The sequence below is a fragment of the Xiphophorus couchianus genome, chromosome 10, assembly GCF_001444195.1.
Source record: "Xiphophorus couchianus chromosome 10, X_couchianus-1.0, whole genome shotgun sequence".
Lineage (NCBI taxonomy): Eukaryota > Metazoa > Chordata > Actinopteri > Cyprinodontiformes > Poeciliidae > Xiphophorus > Xiphophorus couchianus.
This window is the reverse complement of record NC_040237.1, coordinates 1,780,357-1,798,449: the sequence shown is the minus strand read 5'-3', so window position 1 is coordinate 1,798,449 and position 18,093 is coordinate 1,780,357. Positions and strand designations below refer to the sequence as shown.

General features: G+C 38.1%; 1 protein-coding gene across 1 annotated transcript in view; it reads left to right on the top strand.

Annotated features, from left to right (window-relative positions):
- Positions 1-18,093, top strand: part of atrnl1b (attractin-like 1b) — a 65,779-nt gene that overhangs the window by 11,328 nt on the left and 36,358 nt on the right. The window contains exons 7-19 of the mRNA XM_028029569.1: positions 514-601; positions 1,727-1,988; positions 3,428-3,611; positions 3,704-3,858; positions 4,002-4,086; positions 5,116-5,330; positions 5,424-5,542; positions 5,834-5,966; positions 6,715-6,902; positions 8,560-8,773; positions 8,867-9,058; positions 13,801-14,034; positions 14,692-14,829. Coding sequence (XP_027885370.1) covers positions 514-601; positions 1,727-1,988; positions 3,428-3,611; positions 3,704-3,858; positions 4,002-4,086; positions 5,116-5,330; positions 5,424-5,542; positions 5,834-5,966; positions 6,715-6,902; positions 8,560-8,773; positions 8,867-9,058; positions 13,801-14,034; positions 14,692-14,829 — 2,207 coding nt within the window. The remainder of the gene's footprint in view (positions 1-513; positions 602-1,726; positions 1,989-3,427; positions 3,612-3,703; positions 3,859-4,001; positions 4,087-5,115; positions 5,331-5,423; positions 5,543-5,833; positions 5,967-6,714; positions 6,903-8,559; positions 8,774-8,866; positions 9,059-13,800; positions 14,035-14,691; positions 14,830-18,093) is intronic.

Genomic DNA, 18,093 nt, shown 5'->3' with positions numbered 1-18,093 from the left:
GACACTTTTAATGGACTTTTAATACAAGTTGTAATGTAACTTTGCACTAAAAGTGTCTTTTTTTTTTTTTTACCAAATAATTGAACGTCGACACTTGTAATGGGACTTTTGGTTCAACTTTTAGTGCAGCCTTGTAATAAAAGTGTCACTGTTTACCAAATTACTCTTCATGACAACAGTCATAAGCATTTATGAAGACTCCTTCATGTTCAGGTGTCGTCATGTTTATGATAGTGTTATGTCAGTCTTATGCACACCCCTTCAAATAAAGTGTTGAAAAATTCTAGTTATAAAAATATAATAACATTCCTTTATTTTTTTGTTATTAACCAAGCATCAAACCACCCTATGTTATGAACAGATATGTTTAGGCTGCTTTGATTAGATAATTAACATCTTTCCACAGTGGAACAAATTGCATATGTATTTTAGTGGATTTTATAAGTATTTTCAATGGGATTTCTTGTTGCATGTTGGAGGGTTAGTTAACATGTAACGTTTGTCTCTCTGCAGCTACAATCTAGAGAGCGGCGTTTGGAACACGGTGCCCATCACCGGTGGCCCTGTGCCAAGATACGGACACTCACTTGCTGCCTTCCAGGTATCTACACCACTACAGACACACAGGTGTTGCATTCTGCCGTGCATGCTTGCTTTCACAGGTCTGACATACTTTAAATCACAGTAATTGTTACATAACAGGAAGCTTTATTCATCATATATAGAGAATGACTAAATCTACATTCACAAAGTAGGTCCAATGTATTTTTCTTTGCTGAAATTCTACTAATAAACTGTGATTGCTATTAGACTTTTGTGTGAATGGTTTACAACCCCAAAGCAACCTGCATTCAGAATTAATGTAGATGCTGTTTACATAAGTGATGATGGATTCATTGTCTATGGATTGACTTTAAAGTTGTTGAACAATGGGAGCCGATAGTATTATCAAAGCTCCATCCAGTGTCGGCACTTCAGCCATTCAGATTTACCATGTCTGGCTTCTTCCAGTGCAGAATTATTATGTACAGTACAGACCAAAAGTTTGGACACACCTTTTAATTCAATGAGTTTCCTTTATTTTCATGACTATTGACATTGTAGATTCACACTGAAGGCATCAAAACTATGAATAACACATGTGGAAATATGCACTAAACAAAAAAGTGTAAAACAACTGAAAATAGCCCTTATATTCTAGTTTCTTCAAAGTAGCAACCTTTTGCTGTGATTACTGCTTTGCACACACTCTGCATTTTCTTGATGAGCTTCACGAGGTAGTCACCTGAAATGGTTTTCACTTCATAGGTGTGCCCTGTCAGGTTAATAAGTGGGATTTCTTGCCTTATAAATAGTCATGAAAATAAAGAAAACCCATTGAATTAGAAGGTGTGTCCAAACTTTTGGTCTGTACTGTACATTTCACAACAATGACGTAAAATTGTCAGATACATAACAGATTTTACCACATGTGGAAGTCACACAAGTCGGATTGTTTAGGGCATGAAAAAGTCAGATATGAGTCGCATAGCTAAAAAGCTGTAGGTATCAGGGCAGCTTGATTTTTGAGAGTCTTATATTTGTGATATTTTTGAATTTTGTAACAACAATATCGGTTGAGAGTAAGTTGCGTCAACCTTGCAACAATCTTCCCTTCCTTGATAGTCAGTATCCTCTCCCTCCCATACATTCTGTAACAAATCAATTAAGCTTCTCTGCTTTTCAGGATGATATCTACATGTTTGGTGGGAAGCTTGAAGCCAGCTGGGGCAACGTGACAGACGAGCTTTGGGTGTTCAACATGCCAAGTCGGTCATGGCAACGCAGAAGCCCCGTCGTCGGCTCGCCGGCCCAGGCTCATGTTTACGCTGTGGAGGGCCACACGGCCCATTGCGTGCAGCTGAGCAGTGGCGAGACCATCATGCTGGTCATCTTTGGTTACTCCCCCATCTACAGCTACATCAGCAACGTACAGGAGTACAACCTGAGTGAGTCCCAGCTCTGCAGTGAAACCAGGCACCTCTTGATGACCTCAGTCATCCCATTTCTAGTTTAAAAGTTTATTACCTCTTCAAAAGCTATTACACTGAATAGTGAAGGTTAGTTTTTTACTCATGTGTAAATCACATGAAATGAACTGATTTAACTTTTTTCTGATTCAGTCAGTTGATAAAAAAAGAAATCATAAAGTTGGAAAACAGCATAAACCAAACAACTACAATAATAAAGAGCATAAAATTTTATGTTGAACTTTTATGACTCATTAGGATGACAGGAAAATGACCGGCATTAATCATGTCTGATATTTATTTCACTGATTGCTGATTAATTGTTTCTGTCTGTTGCCGACTTGATGACACGAAGAATAAATGACTATCAGTTAAATACAAACAAATCTTGTCTTAAGATTTGTATTTTTTTCTTATCATTTGTTTATGGTTAATACTTTGCTGCAGTAAAGAATTTTTATTTATCTGTTGTTTTTTTTTTTTTCGCACTGTGCACTTTAGTTGTTTTCATTCTTGCATTTCCTTGCAAACATTTTGCAAGGCAAAACCTTTTCCTCATTTAGTCGCGTTACAACCACATGATTGGGATTTTACGTGACAGAGATACATTTGTTCCAGTGTTACTGCAAGTATATAACATGTTTCAAAAAGTAAAATAAAAAAAACATGCATTGCAAAAGTGAAACGTTGAAAAACTTCTAAATTAAAAATATGTTTTTAGAATAATTTATTATGTGTATGTAATAGTTGAATTTTGTTTAATTGCATTCTTTTCGACTAATTTTACAGATTCCGTTTCTCTCTTTTGGGACACATTTCTATTTGTCTCAGTGGACATTAGCAACAGTATTATTATTGGTCAGCTTGGACATGATGCTCTGAAGTGCTTCTTGAAAAGTTTTGCAAAATTTGATTTTGAAATATATATGTACGTATTTTTTTTCAAGTTTCAATTTTGAAACACGTATTGTGCTTGCAATAGTAGGATTTATGGTTTTCAGTTACATATTTAGAGATTGCAAAGTTGAGTCAGACTGGAAATTATCTGTCAACGTCAATTACATTTTTCTCTTGAATTTGACTAGGCCATTTTATTGTAACGCCATTGAGCTTCTAGTCAAGTCTTTTGCAGTTTAACAGATTTCTATCAGGATTTCCCTATAATTATCTTCAGCAGTCTTCCCATAAACTCTGACCAGCATTAACACAGCATGATCCTGCCATTGCCATGTTTCACACTGGGAAGGATGTATTTTTGGTGATGTGCAATGTGTTTATTTGTTTTTTTATCTTACCAAAACACTTCCAATTTTATGTTTTTCTTGTCACTGTTTTGTAATCAGTGGATTTGTTGAGTTTTTTCCTGTCAGTAAATTCTTCTCCCTCTTCAAAGCTTTCCATTTGTTTATTTTTTTCAGGATCCAAAGTGTGGTTGGTACCTGAGACAAAAGGTGCCGTCCCTCAGGGAGGTTACGGCCACAGCAGCTCATTTGACAGCTCCAGCAGCAGCGTCTACGTCCATGGAGGCTATAAAGCTCTCCCAGCCGGCAAGTACGGCCTTGTGGATGACCTCTACCGCTACGAAGTGAACTCGAGGACATGGTAAATCATCATAATCGTGTGCAACACGGTGTGTCACGCTGGCTTCTTGCCACAGCTGTCCCTGACACAGACTTGTCATGCACATTTCGCAGGTTCATTCTGCGAGAAAGCGGCTTTCCACGGTACCTGCACTCTGCGGCGCTTCTCAGTGGCACTCTGCTCGTCTTCGGTGGCAACACGCATAATGACACGTCACTCAGCAACGGGGCCAAGTGTTTCTCTGCTGACTTCCTTGCATATGACATCGGTATGTTGGAAGAAATGTTTTTTACGAAGCAGAAGCTAACTTTTTGTATAATAATTTCTCTTAGTTTTAGGGAATGAGGAATTCTTTTATAACACACAAAATGCTTTCATTTATTGAAAATTTACCCAGTATTTATTCCTCAGCCTGTGACAAGTGGACAGTCCTCCCCAAACCAGACCTGCACAGGGATGTCAACTGCTTTGGCCACTCGGCTGTCGTTAGCAACGGGTACGTTTCTAAAACTCATGTATTCACTCAATTTCCCTACATGACCGGCAGGGTTAGGAACGCCACAATATGTAATAATTGGGCTTTAAAATGTTATAAAACCTCTCTATATTATAGTAGACGGAAATGTAGTAAAATCCTTGAACGCATTTGAATCATTTTGCCTTGAATGACGTGTAGGTTAATACTGAGAGTTTGAAAAGGTAACTAAATGACCAAAGGTTTGGCATTTATTGACCTAAGTTTCAGTTTAAATGCATATAGGATCTACAAAATGATTTAGTATAATGATTAGGATGAACATGTACAGTTTGTTTATTTCATAATACACATGATTACATTGTCATTTCTAAAATAAGAGCTTACGCATTCTGTAAAAATCAGCCCAAATGTAATAATGTTATTACATAAGTGGAAGAATGTATTGCAAAACGCGTTCAAGGATTTTATTGCATTTTGTGTAGATTATTACATAATGCGGTTTTAATAATGTTTTGTTATATTTTGAAGCCTAATTTTATGACATTATTACATATTGCAGGATTCTAGTACTTTTATGAAAAATCTTGCTCCTCTGTCTGCCTGCCTGTCTTTTTTTGTCCATCCATCCGATCAACCATCTATCCACCCATTTGTCCCTCACCCATCTATGCATTCATACTTTTTATTTGTGTTATTTCATCAGTCTGTCCTTCCATCCATGTCTTTGTCCATACTTCTGTTTATGCATTTATGGATCAGTATATATCTATTTTGAATTTTAAACCGGAAAACCACAGAAAAATCAGACTAAATTCTAAAAGGAACTGTTGTCTTGAGCTATAAAAGATAGCCTAAACAAAGTTTGTGCAATGTGAAAGCAAATTTTAAACCTACTTGAGTTTGAATTAGTATGAAACATTATGTCAAGTGGCATGAAATCTTAGTGGAATGTTTTTAATAAAGCTGCTTTGGCCTTTGCTTGTGAAACTTGTTTGTGTTGGTTATCTTGGTGGATAATTAAATGAAGTGCTCTGTTTTCTCTGTCAGGTCTATGTATGTGTTTGGGGGCTTTTCCAGTGTCTTGCTCAATGACGTGCTCGTGTACCGGCCACCCAGCTGCCAGGCCTTCGTGGCAGAGGAGGGGTGTGTGAAAGCCGGGCCGGGGGTCCGCTGCATCTGGAGTAGAGGCCGCTGTGCCCCCTGGGAGCCCAGCATGGCCAATGGCAACTTCTCTCCTGTACCTTTCTGCTCCTATAAAACAGGTAACACCGACCAACAAATCACACCATACTTTCACAATATTTAGTCAATTCAGAACAAACTCACTCCAAATAATTAATTTGTTTTCTTTACAGTGACAGTGGATGAATTGTGCTACAAGTTCTCGGACTGTGGGAGCTGCGCGGCAAACACCAAAGGCTGCCAGTGGTGTGATGACAAGAAGTGCATCTCCGCCTCCAGCAACTGCACCACTGTAAGTGTATCAACAGGGGGCAGCAAAGCACTTTTGATCCAGCTTGTTGAAACACACATGAACACAACTTTGTTTCCTTCCCAAGATTTTCCAAATTGAACATGCAAGTTGTGAATATTTATAGCTGTTTACTAAGCCGTTCCCCTGTCCAATTCGCTACGCGATGGCAGACGCTGGACGATACTGTTGAACGAGTTAATTTCACCAAACAGATGCAGCCTTCGCCCATTTTATCTTGAAATTACAGCCACTCTTCTGCTCAACTTTGCCCTCTCTCTGCCCTGCTTCCAGGGCGTGAAGAACTTCACTGAGTGCCCGGTGCGCATCGAGCAGGTGTGCAGCAAGCTCGCCAACTGCAAGAGCTGCTCGCTGAATCTCAACTGTCAGTGGGAGCAGAATCACTCACAGTGCCACTCTTTGCCTGGTAAGCCTGACAGTGGAGCATAAAGAACACTAATGCATGCATGGGATGCTGATCAGATGTTTTTTTTTTTCTCCCACATTTGAGTGAAGGATGTTTTCCTTGTTGGAAATTACAAATAGATCCGTTGACTTTCTCTGCTAAATACGTAATTTAGGCAGATACTGTATGAATTTAGCCGTCAGGGTTTGGCTCACGTAACTTGAATAAATAAATCTATCTGTGGAGTGAATGTTTTAAACACAGCAGAAGAGGTTTTTATTTTTTGGGCTTTTTGTAAACGTGTTTTTCAATCTGTCATCCTGATGTTGTTTATCAGCTTTGCCAGTGCATTTAGTTTACCTCTCAGCTACTTCCTCCCACCCAGCCCTGTTGTTGACGTCGACGGCGACAGATTCTGAAGAAATGGCGCTGTCACTTTATCCGTAATTTTCAGCTCATGAAGAGTTGTCGCCTGAGGGGGACTGCGGTGGGAGCTGCAAATAATATCTGTTTAACATGTGTGTGTGCGTATTTGTCATGCATGAAAGAGACTTGCCGATCACACACACAAAAAGCCTATCTAAGAGCAATAGATGCAAATTAGAAAATTAAATATACAGCACACATTGAGACTTTAAATGTTGATTTTTTTCCCCCCCAACTTCACTAACTAAATAAAGCTCAACTTTTTCTGTGGACAAATGTTGAACTCAGATGATAGTAAAGCATCATAGTGAATGATAATTTGGATTATGTTCCTATCTTCTAGCCCAGCAGTGCAGTGAGGGTTGGAGCCAGGTGGGCGATGCCTGTCTGAGGATAAACTCCAGTCACGAGAGCTACGACAACGCCCAGCACTACTGCAAGAACCTCAACGGCAACATCGCCTCACTCACCACCTCCAAGCAAGTCGACTTTGTACTTGAGGAGCTTAAAAAGCTTCAGCAGCAAGAGAAGGTAAAAACAAAATCACAGTTTGGTGAGAAGGGTGATTCTTATAGAAATTTAGGAATTAGTTTTTTTTATTATACAGTATAAAATATTGATTTTTTTAAATCAAGAAATGGGTTGCATACGTTTTTATTTATTGTGGGCTGTTTCAAATCCACATAGCCAAAATTATTCATACAGACTTCTATAAATATGTATACATGCACTGCCACTGAGATTTACTTGAAAATCCATTAGCAGGTTGCAACATGATCTCATGCTTTTGTTGTAATAAACAAGCTTCTTTTTCCCAGCAAGCTTTGATGCTTAGTCCACAAATTTTCAGTTGCAGAAGCTGAATGTTAGCCTGCAAGGTTTGATTGACTAGTTGCTGTTTTTAAGAAAGGATTTGTTGATCATCCTGTCATCTCTCTGTCTACATTGTAAATATTTTGAAGCAGGTCTTCATTCCTCAGTCAGCTCCCTCTCCGCCCATCTCTTCTGATCCTGATTTGAGATGAAGTTTATTATTCTGCCCACTTTAGGCATTGTACCAGTCGAAATGGTGTGGAAGACTCACCTTGACTCCTCTCTGTCGTTGTAATCAATCTTTATCCCAAAGCAGGGTAGTGGCTGAATCATGCTGAGATTCAATGCTGATTTTAGACCAATCGAAATTCCACATGATTTTGTTTTTTAAAAAATCTGACATTTTTTGCATGATCATTTTTTTTCACTAATAGGGGGGAATTTCAAATGGGTGTTTTTGAATTCCCAAAATGGACGACATTCACTCTAGGGGTGCACCGATTTCCTTAATTTTGGGTGATCAGTGATTGACTGATACTTACATGAGAGACCAATTTTTACTTCCTCTGCATAGGTCTGAAAATCCGCCACCATTCCTTTTTGCTCTGCAATAAGAGATCTGACAGGCTGGCCCACCTGGTCATGTCGAAACTTTTCATTTGTTTTTGAGAGCACTTTTTGATGTTTTTCAATAAAATGAGATTGTAACGTTGAAGGTGTATTGTACCTATAACACCAGACAGTGTCAGTTTTAAAATAAAATTAGTATTGGTCAAACTCTGATTCAGCAGCATAAGTTTTTTAAAGATTGGTGATCGGCCACCCTTAAATCACTCCCATGGTGAGTGTATTTAATATTATATACTAAATGAGAACTTCTCTACCCAACTTTTTTACATTTTCTTAAAACAATGTATAGATTTTTCATTATTGAATCTCTCAATGTTCTATTTTAAATCTCTTCATTGCCAATGAAAATTTGGGCATTTTGCTAATTCTTTATTTGACTTTACAACATTTTCTTTCAGCTGCAGAAGAGTTGAGAAACCCCACTAATGAGTTTGTCATGCATGTTGTATTTATGAGGATTTAAATTGCAGTCTGTCTGCTTAGTTTCAAACTTTGCTGTTTGTTCCCAGCAGAACCTTGATGTACTGTTCCACATTATTTTCCCATTACATTAAAAGCTGAATCCTGGAGGCAAATAAGTAATCATATCTGTGAAATTATGTTTAGCAGACCTTTAATGGCGTTTTTGCTTCCCAGGTGTAAATGGAGCAATTATTCCTATTATTTTTTTTATAATAGCGTGACTGAACAGCATTTGGGATGTTTTTGTTTAAATATGCAGTAACTTACAGCTCTGTTCCCACAGCGACTGTCTCCCTGGGTGGGCTTGAGGAAGATCAACGTGTCATATTGGGGTTGGGAGGACATGTCCCCCTTCACCAATAGCAGCTTGCGCTGGCTGCCTGGAGAGCCCAGTGACTCTGGTTTTTGTGCCTACTTGGAGGAGCCTCAGGTTTCAGGCCTCCGGGCCAATCCGTGCACTGCAACTGCTCATGGCCTCATTTGTGAAAAAGCCACTGGTTAGTGACAAATATCGTCAGATACTGTGAAACTAAATATGTTTTTACGTAAGTGAAGTTTTCTTAAGGTCTCACTGTTTTGTGTTTTTGCAGGGAACCCCAATCAGAGTAGTCGTGGGTCTTGTAAGAAGCCTTGCTCGCTGCACACAAACTGCGCCAACTGTACCAGCCAAGCAATGGAGTGCATGTGGTGTGGCAGCACACGGCGCTGTGTGGACTCCAATGCATATGTGATCTCCTTCCCCTATGGCCAGTGTTTGGAGTGGCAGACTGCAGACTGTATGGGTAAGTGTCTCACCATGCATTTAATCTAGGCGAGTCATCTTGGAAGTCTGACATTAATGCGAGGGACAATAAGTTCTCTTAGATTGGCTTCTGTAATCAGTCGATATTCATCACAGAGAGAGAGAAGAGGTTACGGGGAAGAAAACGGCTTGAAGTGTTTGATTCACAGGGAAAATCGCATTAGTTTCCTGTGATTGACTTTGGAAGCTGTTTTGGCTTTTAATGGTCAATTACTTTTGCATATAAACTCATGCCCTACTGCTGATGTCCCTGCTGACTGCGCTTTAGATGGACTCTTTACCTTAAGATGCCTTTAAGTAATCTTGTATGATGAAATAGTGGCTGGAGTGGAATGGAAAGTAGGGACACGGTGAATGGTTTTGTTTTAACAAAGGTGAATGTTGTTTGTATTTGTGTTTTAAGTGGTGCAAAAAATATAAAAGCAAAGGTTCGGTTTAAAGAGGTAAAGGGTTTCTGGTAAAAAAAGACCAATCAAAATTTTGATGAGTGATGGAAAATTGAGTTTGACTAGTTTTAGAAACATGGGTCAAAAAGGTGATTTGACCCATGTTATGGTATGTTGTTCCGGTATGTTGTTATGGTATGTGGTACAGGAACAATATACAGGAACATATTGTTCCTGTACCACAATTTCTCATTTAGGAGAAATGCTGAAAGTACAGTAGCTTGGAGACCTATAAAACCAGCACCCTACCTAGAGATTTAAGAGTTTTGTGTTGGCTGGTTTCATTCAAGTCAGGCTTTGAGCAGAAATATTTCCTCAGACATTCCTGGATTCTTTAGTTTGATGTCACTATTTTATTGCACACTAGTTTTAAAAATGTTAATGGATGTAACTTTTCCACTGTTGCTTCTCAATAGTCATTATGCAAATTCTATACCCTCATCACTGATGAACTTGCCCTGAGATAGGATGGAGTAGATTAACAGAAATAATTTCTAGACTGTTTAAAAACTAGATTAACAAGGTTAGAAAATCTAAGACAGAACTAGTTAAGTAATTTCTTAACCTAGAAGAACATTTGTTCCTAGCCTCAGTTTAACAAATTTCTAAGCTATTAGCTCTTTGATTTTGATTGACAGGAACCTGTTCTTAAATCCACACTCTTATTCTCTTCATGGTGGTGCTTTAAACTCCTGTTTCACAAATAAAGAAAAGAGTGTTTAATGAAATTTTAGTCTTACTCAGGTTACACACATAGAATGTACCAAAAGAAAAAGCAACAGAGCCAGATTACATACCAGACAGATACGAAGGTGAAAATACGTTTTGACTACCCAGCAGTAAACTGATTGGGGAGCTCCTTCACCTGAAGGTCGACAAAGCACTTTGGTTTGGTGCTGGTGCGTGATGTATGAATTATTTCCACTGTTGTGTCACATTGAGAAAAATCTCTGATCAGTTTAGCGAGTAACAAATTTAGGGAGCCCAGGAGTGCTGTCTCAAATTCATTTGTGTCTGCTGGTGTTGGGCAACACAGAGATTCTGTTTTCTGTGGATATTTGTCTTGAGGAATTAGTCTCTGTTGGCATGAAGGACAAGGAAGGTTGTTCTAAAAATTCCCTTTGTTTCCGCCTCATTCTGTTTGCCTGGGTGAAGTCGAAAAGCGGTTTCGATCTTGAATTTGTGTACCTGCTTTCTTTGTTCCTTCTTTAATTTGAGTGTGTGCTTTAATGTATTGTTTAGGCTGGGTATTGTATATAAATGCATTTGAAACCACAAGTGCAGGAGAAAAATATGCAGCAGTGGCACAGATGATTACTGTGCTTTACAAGAGTTGTTGCATTTGGTGCTTTCAGTGGAGAAAATGCTCTTTTTGCAGACTACTTGGACAAGTAGTTATTTGTTTTTCACAAACATGGAACTTTTCCAACTAAAGAAATTCCTTTAACCTGATTATGTGAAATTTGGGCTCCTCCCCTCTCAGATCAGAGTCAATTAGACAAAATGTAGTTTCTGCATCATCGTGGATTCTAAAAAACTGAATATACTAAAGTAAATTTCAAACATGCAAAGCCATGTTGAGTTTATCTTGCTGCAGTGTGTTTTCCCTGCTTCATTTTACTGGAATGGTATTTGAGCACTGTTTCCCCCCCCTAAAGTTAGCTGCAGCAACATCTAAATCTTTGTCTTGTGCCGATTGCAAAATGCTGAAAGACTTGGTAATGACGAACAACAGCTCTAATGGAGCTACAGAGTAAAAGCTAATTATCTAAATTCTCACTTTGATAATTCATGTCTTGCTCCTACTGATGTGTTCACAGTTTACTGAAGTGCTGTGCTAATGCTACTATTCTCTCTGTTTTGATATGACTTGTTGATATTTTCTGTAGCATATTTCAGTGTGGTTCCAGGAAAGTGCATGCAAATAAAACCTACAAAAGAAGTTCTCCAGACAGTGTCATAAATTTGTTTTCTTTTCTCAACATTTTTAAATTGAATAACTAGTGTTTTGGCTGCTCTCTACAAACTCTCAGGTAGCTATGTGATCGCAACTAATGGAGGTGATATCACACAGGCAGACCGTTAGGTATCTAGTTCTGTGTATAAAAATAATGGAAAAAAATATGTATGCATGTATGTAAGTAAAACAAATACAGGGCTTTTCATTTAATGACTTGAATAGCACCTTAGGTTATGCTTTTGTGAATAGTACAAGTATGATTTTTGATTGTATTCGAGTTATTCTTTTTTTTAGGGCTGCACAACATCAGAAAATCTTGAGCTGGAGACATATTCACAATATATTGCGCAGGCCTGATGTTTTGCTGTGAAATATTGATAGAAGGGAAAACCCATAATCTTTGGACTGACAAAATAACACACATAGCTTACACGTTTTTGCAAGTACAAAAGCGAACAACTATTTTATTTCACTTTTTAAATAATTGAATTTATGTAACAGGGCAATACGGGTCTCCTAATACCGTGGCTCACAGACTTTAGACCAACAACCATTAAAGGGAGTTGATTTTAGACAGGGACTCTGATACAGACCATTTTAAAATTTGGAAACACCTAAATAAATTTAAGCCCTCTGTTTTTGAATTGAAAGTTGTATAGCATAAATAACTCAATATGAGAATGTAATGTAACCAAAAGCAAGCATTTCTCTCCCCAACCAATAGAAAATAACATAAGAAACCATTTTTGCAAAGTTAACTGGCCGATTTTTATCGCATCTAGAGCCTGTTATCTAATCTTTTTAAGACATTTTTTTGTGTTTGTTTTTTTGAAGACACCTCCAGCCATCACATTTGATCTCTGTAAATGGAGCTTTGTGTATTACAACATGCTTTTATATTGAGGCAAAGCAAGAGTCCTCATCCAAATGTCTTCTTTTTTTCCCAAGAGCATTTTCCGCAGAAATCCTCCACTTCTGGCCTGTCGTGAAAGCAAACTTAAATGGCCTTACTTTGTTCTGATTGCTCTTGTGTTGTCATAGTTTCACATCCATTAGCGGAATAGCTGGAGATTTGTTTGACATAAACTGAGGTAAAAGCACTCAATGTTTGTCATCTTAAAATAGTGGCGGCATTTCTCCACTGAGGTGTCTGTTGAGCAGCCGAGTGGTGGCTTTGAAAAGTTGTCACGCAATCGAAGTGTCCTTAAGAGTCTCTTAGATGGCGAAACAGCATTTCTCCTTCAGGTTTCTAAAGTTAGGGTAAAGTGCCACGATATGCAGCGCATTTAATCCCTTTTCTGAAACTTTACTGAAATGTGAAAGTTTTAGTGTTTTCAGGCGCATTCTCCTCTTATGTCTGTCTGTGGTTCGGACACCATCAGCCGAACATTGTGCTGTTTCTTATCTCCTCATCTCTTTCTGGTCAGTTTTCTTAGTGCCTCACTCTTTAACCAGCTTGTGTTTTTGTGTAAAGAACTTTCAATCTTCTGAAACTTCAGGTGTTAGAAAAATCTCAATGAAATCTTGCAAGTAGGATCAGGTCTGTGGCAATAAAGGACCTTCTGAAGCTGAATTTGTGTCACATCAACATTTCAAATCTTTGTGTGTATAATCACTAAGTAGGGCAAATGTGATGCACATTTATATTGAGCCGTCTCTCTTTTTAGTCAATATTTTGTGCAATTTGAGTAGCGAGTCTTTCGGTTTAAGCATCTCCACAATGTTCTTCCTGGCCCGTCCACTGTGTTCCCCAGACTCCAGGATTCTGGTCGTTGACTAATGGTCTGTAATTCATACTGAGGTTTGTGGTTGTAATGTTATTAGCATGTATATATATTCAGGAAATATAAATACTTTAACAAGACTGCTGTATATGAAAATTCATTGTTGAAAAAACATTGCAAAAACACAAAGTCTTACCAAGTAATCTTAGTTTCTGGAGAAAGTATCTTATCCTAAATAATATCTTATTTCAAGTTGTGTCTTGAAATAAGACACAACTAACTTACAAGTAACTTTTCAGCAAGATATAGGAGCTGGTTTAAGTAAAATAATTCCTTAACATTGATGAATATTAATATTATAAGTGAAATCTGCCAATGTAACAAGTACTTTTTGTTAATATTAAGGAACTATTTACTTAAAATAAGCTCCTATATCTTGCTGAAAAGTTTCTTGTAAGTAACTCATTTCAAGTGCACTAAGATACTTGCACTATAAACTAGACCAAAAATACTTCTTTTTGCAGTGAAGATCAATTACATCATTGAGTTAAAGCATACAAAATAGTGACTTTATGCTTCTTTTCCCCTCCAGCTCAGAACTGTTCTGGACTGCGGACGTGCTCCCAGTGCTTGGACCAGCCGGAGTGTGGCTGGTGTGGGGACCCCAGCAGCACAGGGAAGGGCCTCTGCATGGAGGGCTCCTATCGGGGGCCCATGAAAAGAGTGGCTAAGCAAGGCCAGCAGAGCCAATCCCATGACATGAACCTGGAGCCGACCAGCTGCCCCAAAGACAAAAGCTTCGAGTGGGCCTTTATTAACTGCCCTGGTGAGTAAACTACACTCTGTGCCGCCTGTTGAAGTTCTAGTATATCTGCTGCATTATTGGGTATAGATTCTTGGCTTTTTGATTTTTGTTTGAAAGTGATATCTCCATACTGGAATCCTGTTTCAGCTGCAGAATGCAACTAATCCCTCCCTGATGACTCTGTGCAACCTTATGCTATTGTTTCTTTTTTAATGTGACCTCTTTGTTCGCTTCTTCACTATACATTAGCGGATGATAATAATATACCCTTTTGAAAGTGGTAATTTGATCATCTAAATGGTGCTTGGTTGTTTTCCGCTGCAGATTATTGGAAAGCTCCACATTGAAGTGAAAGGCAATGACCTAATTTTCTAAAGTTTTTTAAAATTTTTTTCAGTTGTAGATGTATCCAGAGGCCAATTAAAAGTTGTTCCAATAAAGCAAATTCCAAATGGCAGCACTGATTAAAAAATAATTAATATGACATTGCAGACGCAAGTTGTTGACAGCATTAACGGGTTTCTATCATTACTGGGGAGCAAAAACAACCATAGCTGCAAAATCCCTAATCCCAAATCGACGCCCACATGACACTCAGACAGGTGTATTGAAAAGCATTTTAAAGTCGTCCATCTTCTGTCTGCCTTGTTTCTCACCAACACTTCCTCTTCTTTTCAGCATGCCAGTGTAACGGCCACAGCACGTGTGTGAACGGCAGTGTGTGCGAGCAGTGTCGCAACCTCACCACCGGTCCGCACTGTGAGACCTGCATGCCAGGTTACCACGGAGACCCGACCAATGGCGGCAAATGCCAGGGTGAGTGCTGCACCTCCTTTGACTTTATTTATTTTGTGCTTCCAGTTGTAAATGTTTTCCTCTGAACCAACGAACATAATCTGGACGTGTTGCTGCAACGTTGGGTCTGGTTTTGAAGTCAAACAAAGCATTTCATCTTTGATTATTTGAAAAAAAAAAAAAAAACATATGGGGTGGGATTATCTAAGCCCGGTTTGTTAAATCCAAGGCAGCTTGTTATAAACCATCAATAGATTTCACTCGGATTGTGTTGTCTTGAGTCTCGTGGAACATTCACATAATCCAACCCAATATGGTGAATGTTTTCTATTCAAATGTCCAGAATGTTGCAAAAATGACAGAAAATTAAAACATTTCAGTTAGGAAATGTATGAAATGATGAAATCAAGGATTTGTAGGAAATCTGTTTTGCTATTCATTTCTTTGCTGAAATTCATTTGGCAGCAGGCTGTAAGATAATTACTTAAAAAAAAATTTACGTAATTTATGAGGTGAGTTTTACACATTTTCGGACACTTTTCTGGCCTACACAGTCACAATAATTTACAGAGTACCGGTAATCCAAAGTCACTTTGAAAATGGTGAGACAAGTTTCAACAAAAGCTCCCCATTTTCATTCCTTTACTGATTTCTTAGGTGTGGTGCTCAGTTTTTGCCTTGTTTGTAAGACTTCTTTATTCAGGTGAGGATAAAAGTAGATTTATATCTTAAGCCTGCTGCCAAATGAAGAAAATTATTCTTCAGTCGTTGCAAACTATACTTTCTACATAGTCACTGTTTTCAATGTAGATAATGATTATGCTGTGTTTCCCACAAAATTTAAAGCGTTGAATGATTGCAGTCACACCACAGGAGTTGGCACTAAGTCAAAGGAATGACAGTATAGCTGTCTGATGTCTTTCTGCATCTGTCAACTGAATGAGTTGAACATTGGTTGAACTACGGTTTTGCAGGTTCCTTGTAAAGATGAGATTTACTTCCCCCTCATGTGTTTTGACATGAAATATAAAAAGAATTCCTGAGAAATTATACCCAGGCATTTGTTTGAAGTATTGGACGCAGGAGTCACACACATTCACATTCAAAAACATATCGCCGTGGGAGCTTTGTATCCCTAGAGACCATTTTCTGATGCATGTAACGTAGTTGTAAAGCTGCACACCTTTAAAATTTTCTGGAATTTGTTCATTTTCCTCTGAAGTAAATCCAGACCTGTCATTGAAACTTGTCTATGAATCCACAGTTTAATTTAAATTGATGAAGCATTCCTTCCTCCCAAACAAAACATAAAAAAATGAGATTTTACACACTCAGACACTGAAATAATTTGCTCTTTTGAGTTGGTACAGTTGGATTATTGTTGTATTTTTCCTTCTTTCTTTGCATGATTTTAATTCAGTTCATACTAAATTAAGACTGCCTGTATTCCATAAAATTGTGCAGATTCTTGGCCCAGATTTAAATGATCAGTTTTGCTTATCAGATCATCAATTCAAGTTGTTTAAAAAAAATAAAATTGGGAATCAGACATTTGTTATTCTATTTAATTTGTTTACCTTGCACAAATTCACAACAAATGTATTCTCCAGGCATTTGGCGGAACAGACACATCCATTTCATATATTGGGAATCCCATTTAATTGTTTTAAATCATTGACTTTGTGCAATGCCATCTAATAATGAGCTCTTCCAGTTATCTCTGCTGTGCATACACATTCCAGTGAGCACCAGAGGAAATTCAGCTTCTGTTCAGAATGTTTATGTATTTTATCTTAGGGCACTTAAGAAAAACTCAATTCATATCCATTTCTACAGAAATGTGTTATCAAGTCAGTTCTACAGAATTATATTGCCAGAATCAAAATCATTTGAATGTAACTCAGATTAATTATGCTGTAATTATGATATAGTGCATTCAAATAAAGTTTAGAATGTCAATTGGTAAAACGGCATCTACCTAAGGAAGATTATCATGTCAAACTTTGCTGCAATTCATTTTGGACAAGCAAAATGTGAGGAAATGAGCAAGAATTCCTGTCAGAAGTCAGAAAGGAGCAAAGCTGTTAGGAAAAGCTCACAAGACAAACATTTGGAAAAACCAACTGATCCAACATCCAAGTTTTTGGACTGTCGGAGGAAACCAGAGTACCTGGAGAAAATCTACACACGCACAAGCAGAACATACAAACTCCATGCTACGATCTGCTGCACCATGCAGCCTGCACAGAAACCAGTCAGATGGAAAACTGATTTGTTCAAGTTAAAGATCTAAAAGGAATTTTTGTCACTGTTTTGTTTAGTTGCTCCAAACTCAGCAGAATCCATCACAGCTTAAGGGTTAAATACTTGAAACTCAAAAGCTTCTTAATATTTCAAATTCCGTCAAGAATTTGGTCTGCATATTACTTACCATTACTAGCCAAGTGGCGCGATTATTGTTCCTTTTGTGATGTCATCAATCAAAATAAGCTCAAAGCAGAAATATCTTCTTTTTTTTTCTTTAGCATTACTTTTACACCTTTCTGTATTTTTGTGAAACCCTCCAGTAAAAATCTATACTATCAAAATTTGTTGGTGGAAAAAAATACTCATCTGGATGGTATCTTTAAGTTGCAGTATGTCAGTAAGAATACGTCGTAAAGCAAGAACTTAGACACTTGGTTAAAAGCTTTCCAGTCATGTAAAATATTTATATGCACCATGTTAGAATTTGGGAATGGGGGTAGAAGGCCCACTGACCCCTCAGTAATCCATCTTCTCAGTGTTTTAAACTCGGTGAACTAAAATAAAGGGGTCTCTTATTTTCCTTCAAATGCTAACCTAAAAGCCTGCCTCTGTCAAAGCACTTTAGCAGCCAGTCTACCCATCTATTGCTGCACCTTTTACATTCCTCACACATACAGAGTCTCAAACATACACAGCTGGGGGGTAAGGTGTGTGGGGAAGGTTCTCAATTGTCTGTTAGATCTTTAAAGTTCACCCAATCTTTTGGGAAAGGCTTTTGTTTATCGTCGTTCCTGGATCAATATCAATTTCCGTCGTGTGTTTGATGCAACAGCAAGAATCTGGGGCCTAGCTTAGCACAAACAGGCCAAGAAAAGAACAATTGCCAAGGTTGTAGGAATGATGGGATGTGAATTCTCTCTCAGGTGTTTTCAATTCAAACATTTGTAACAACTTATTGTTGATAGAGTATTTTGTACTGTCAGTAATCTATTCATGGATGTGTTCTCTCTCTTTTAATGCTCATTCTTATCAATCTTT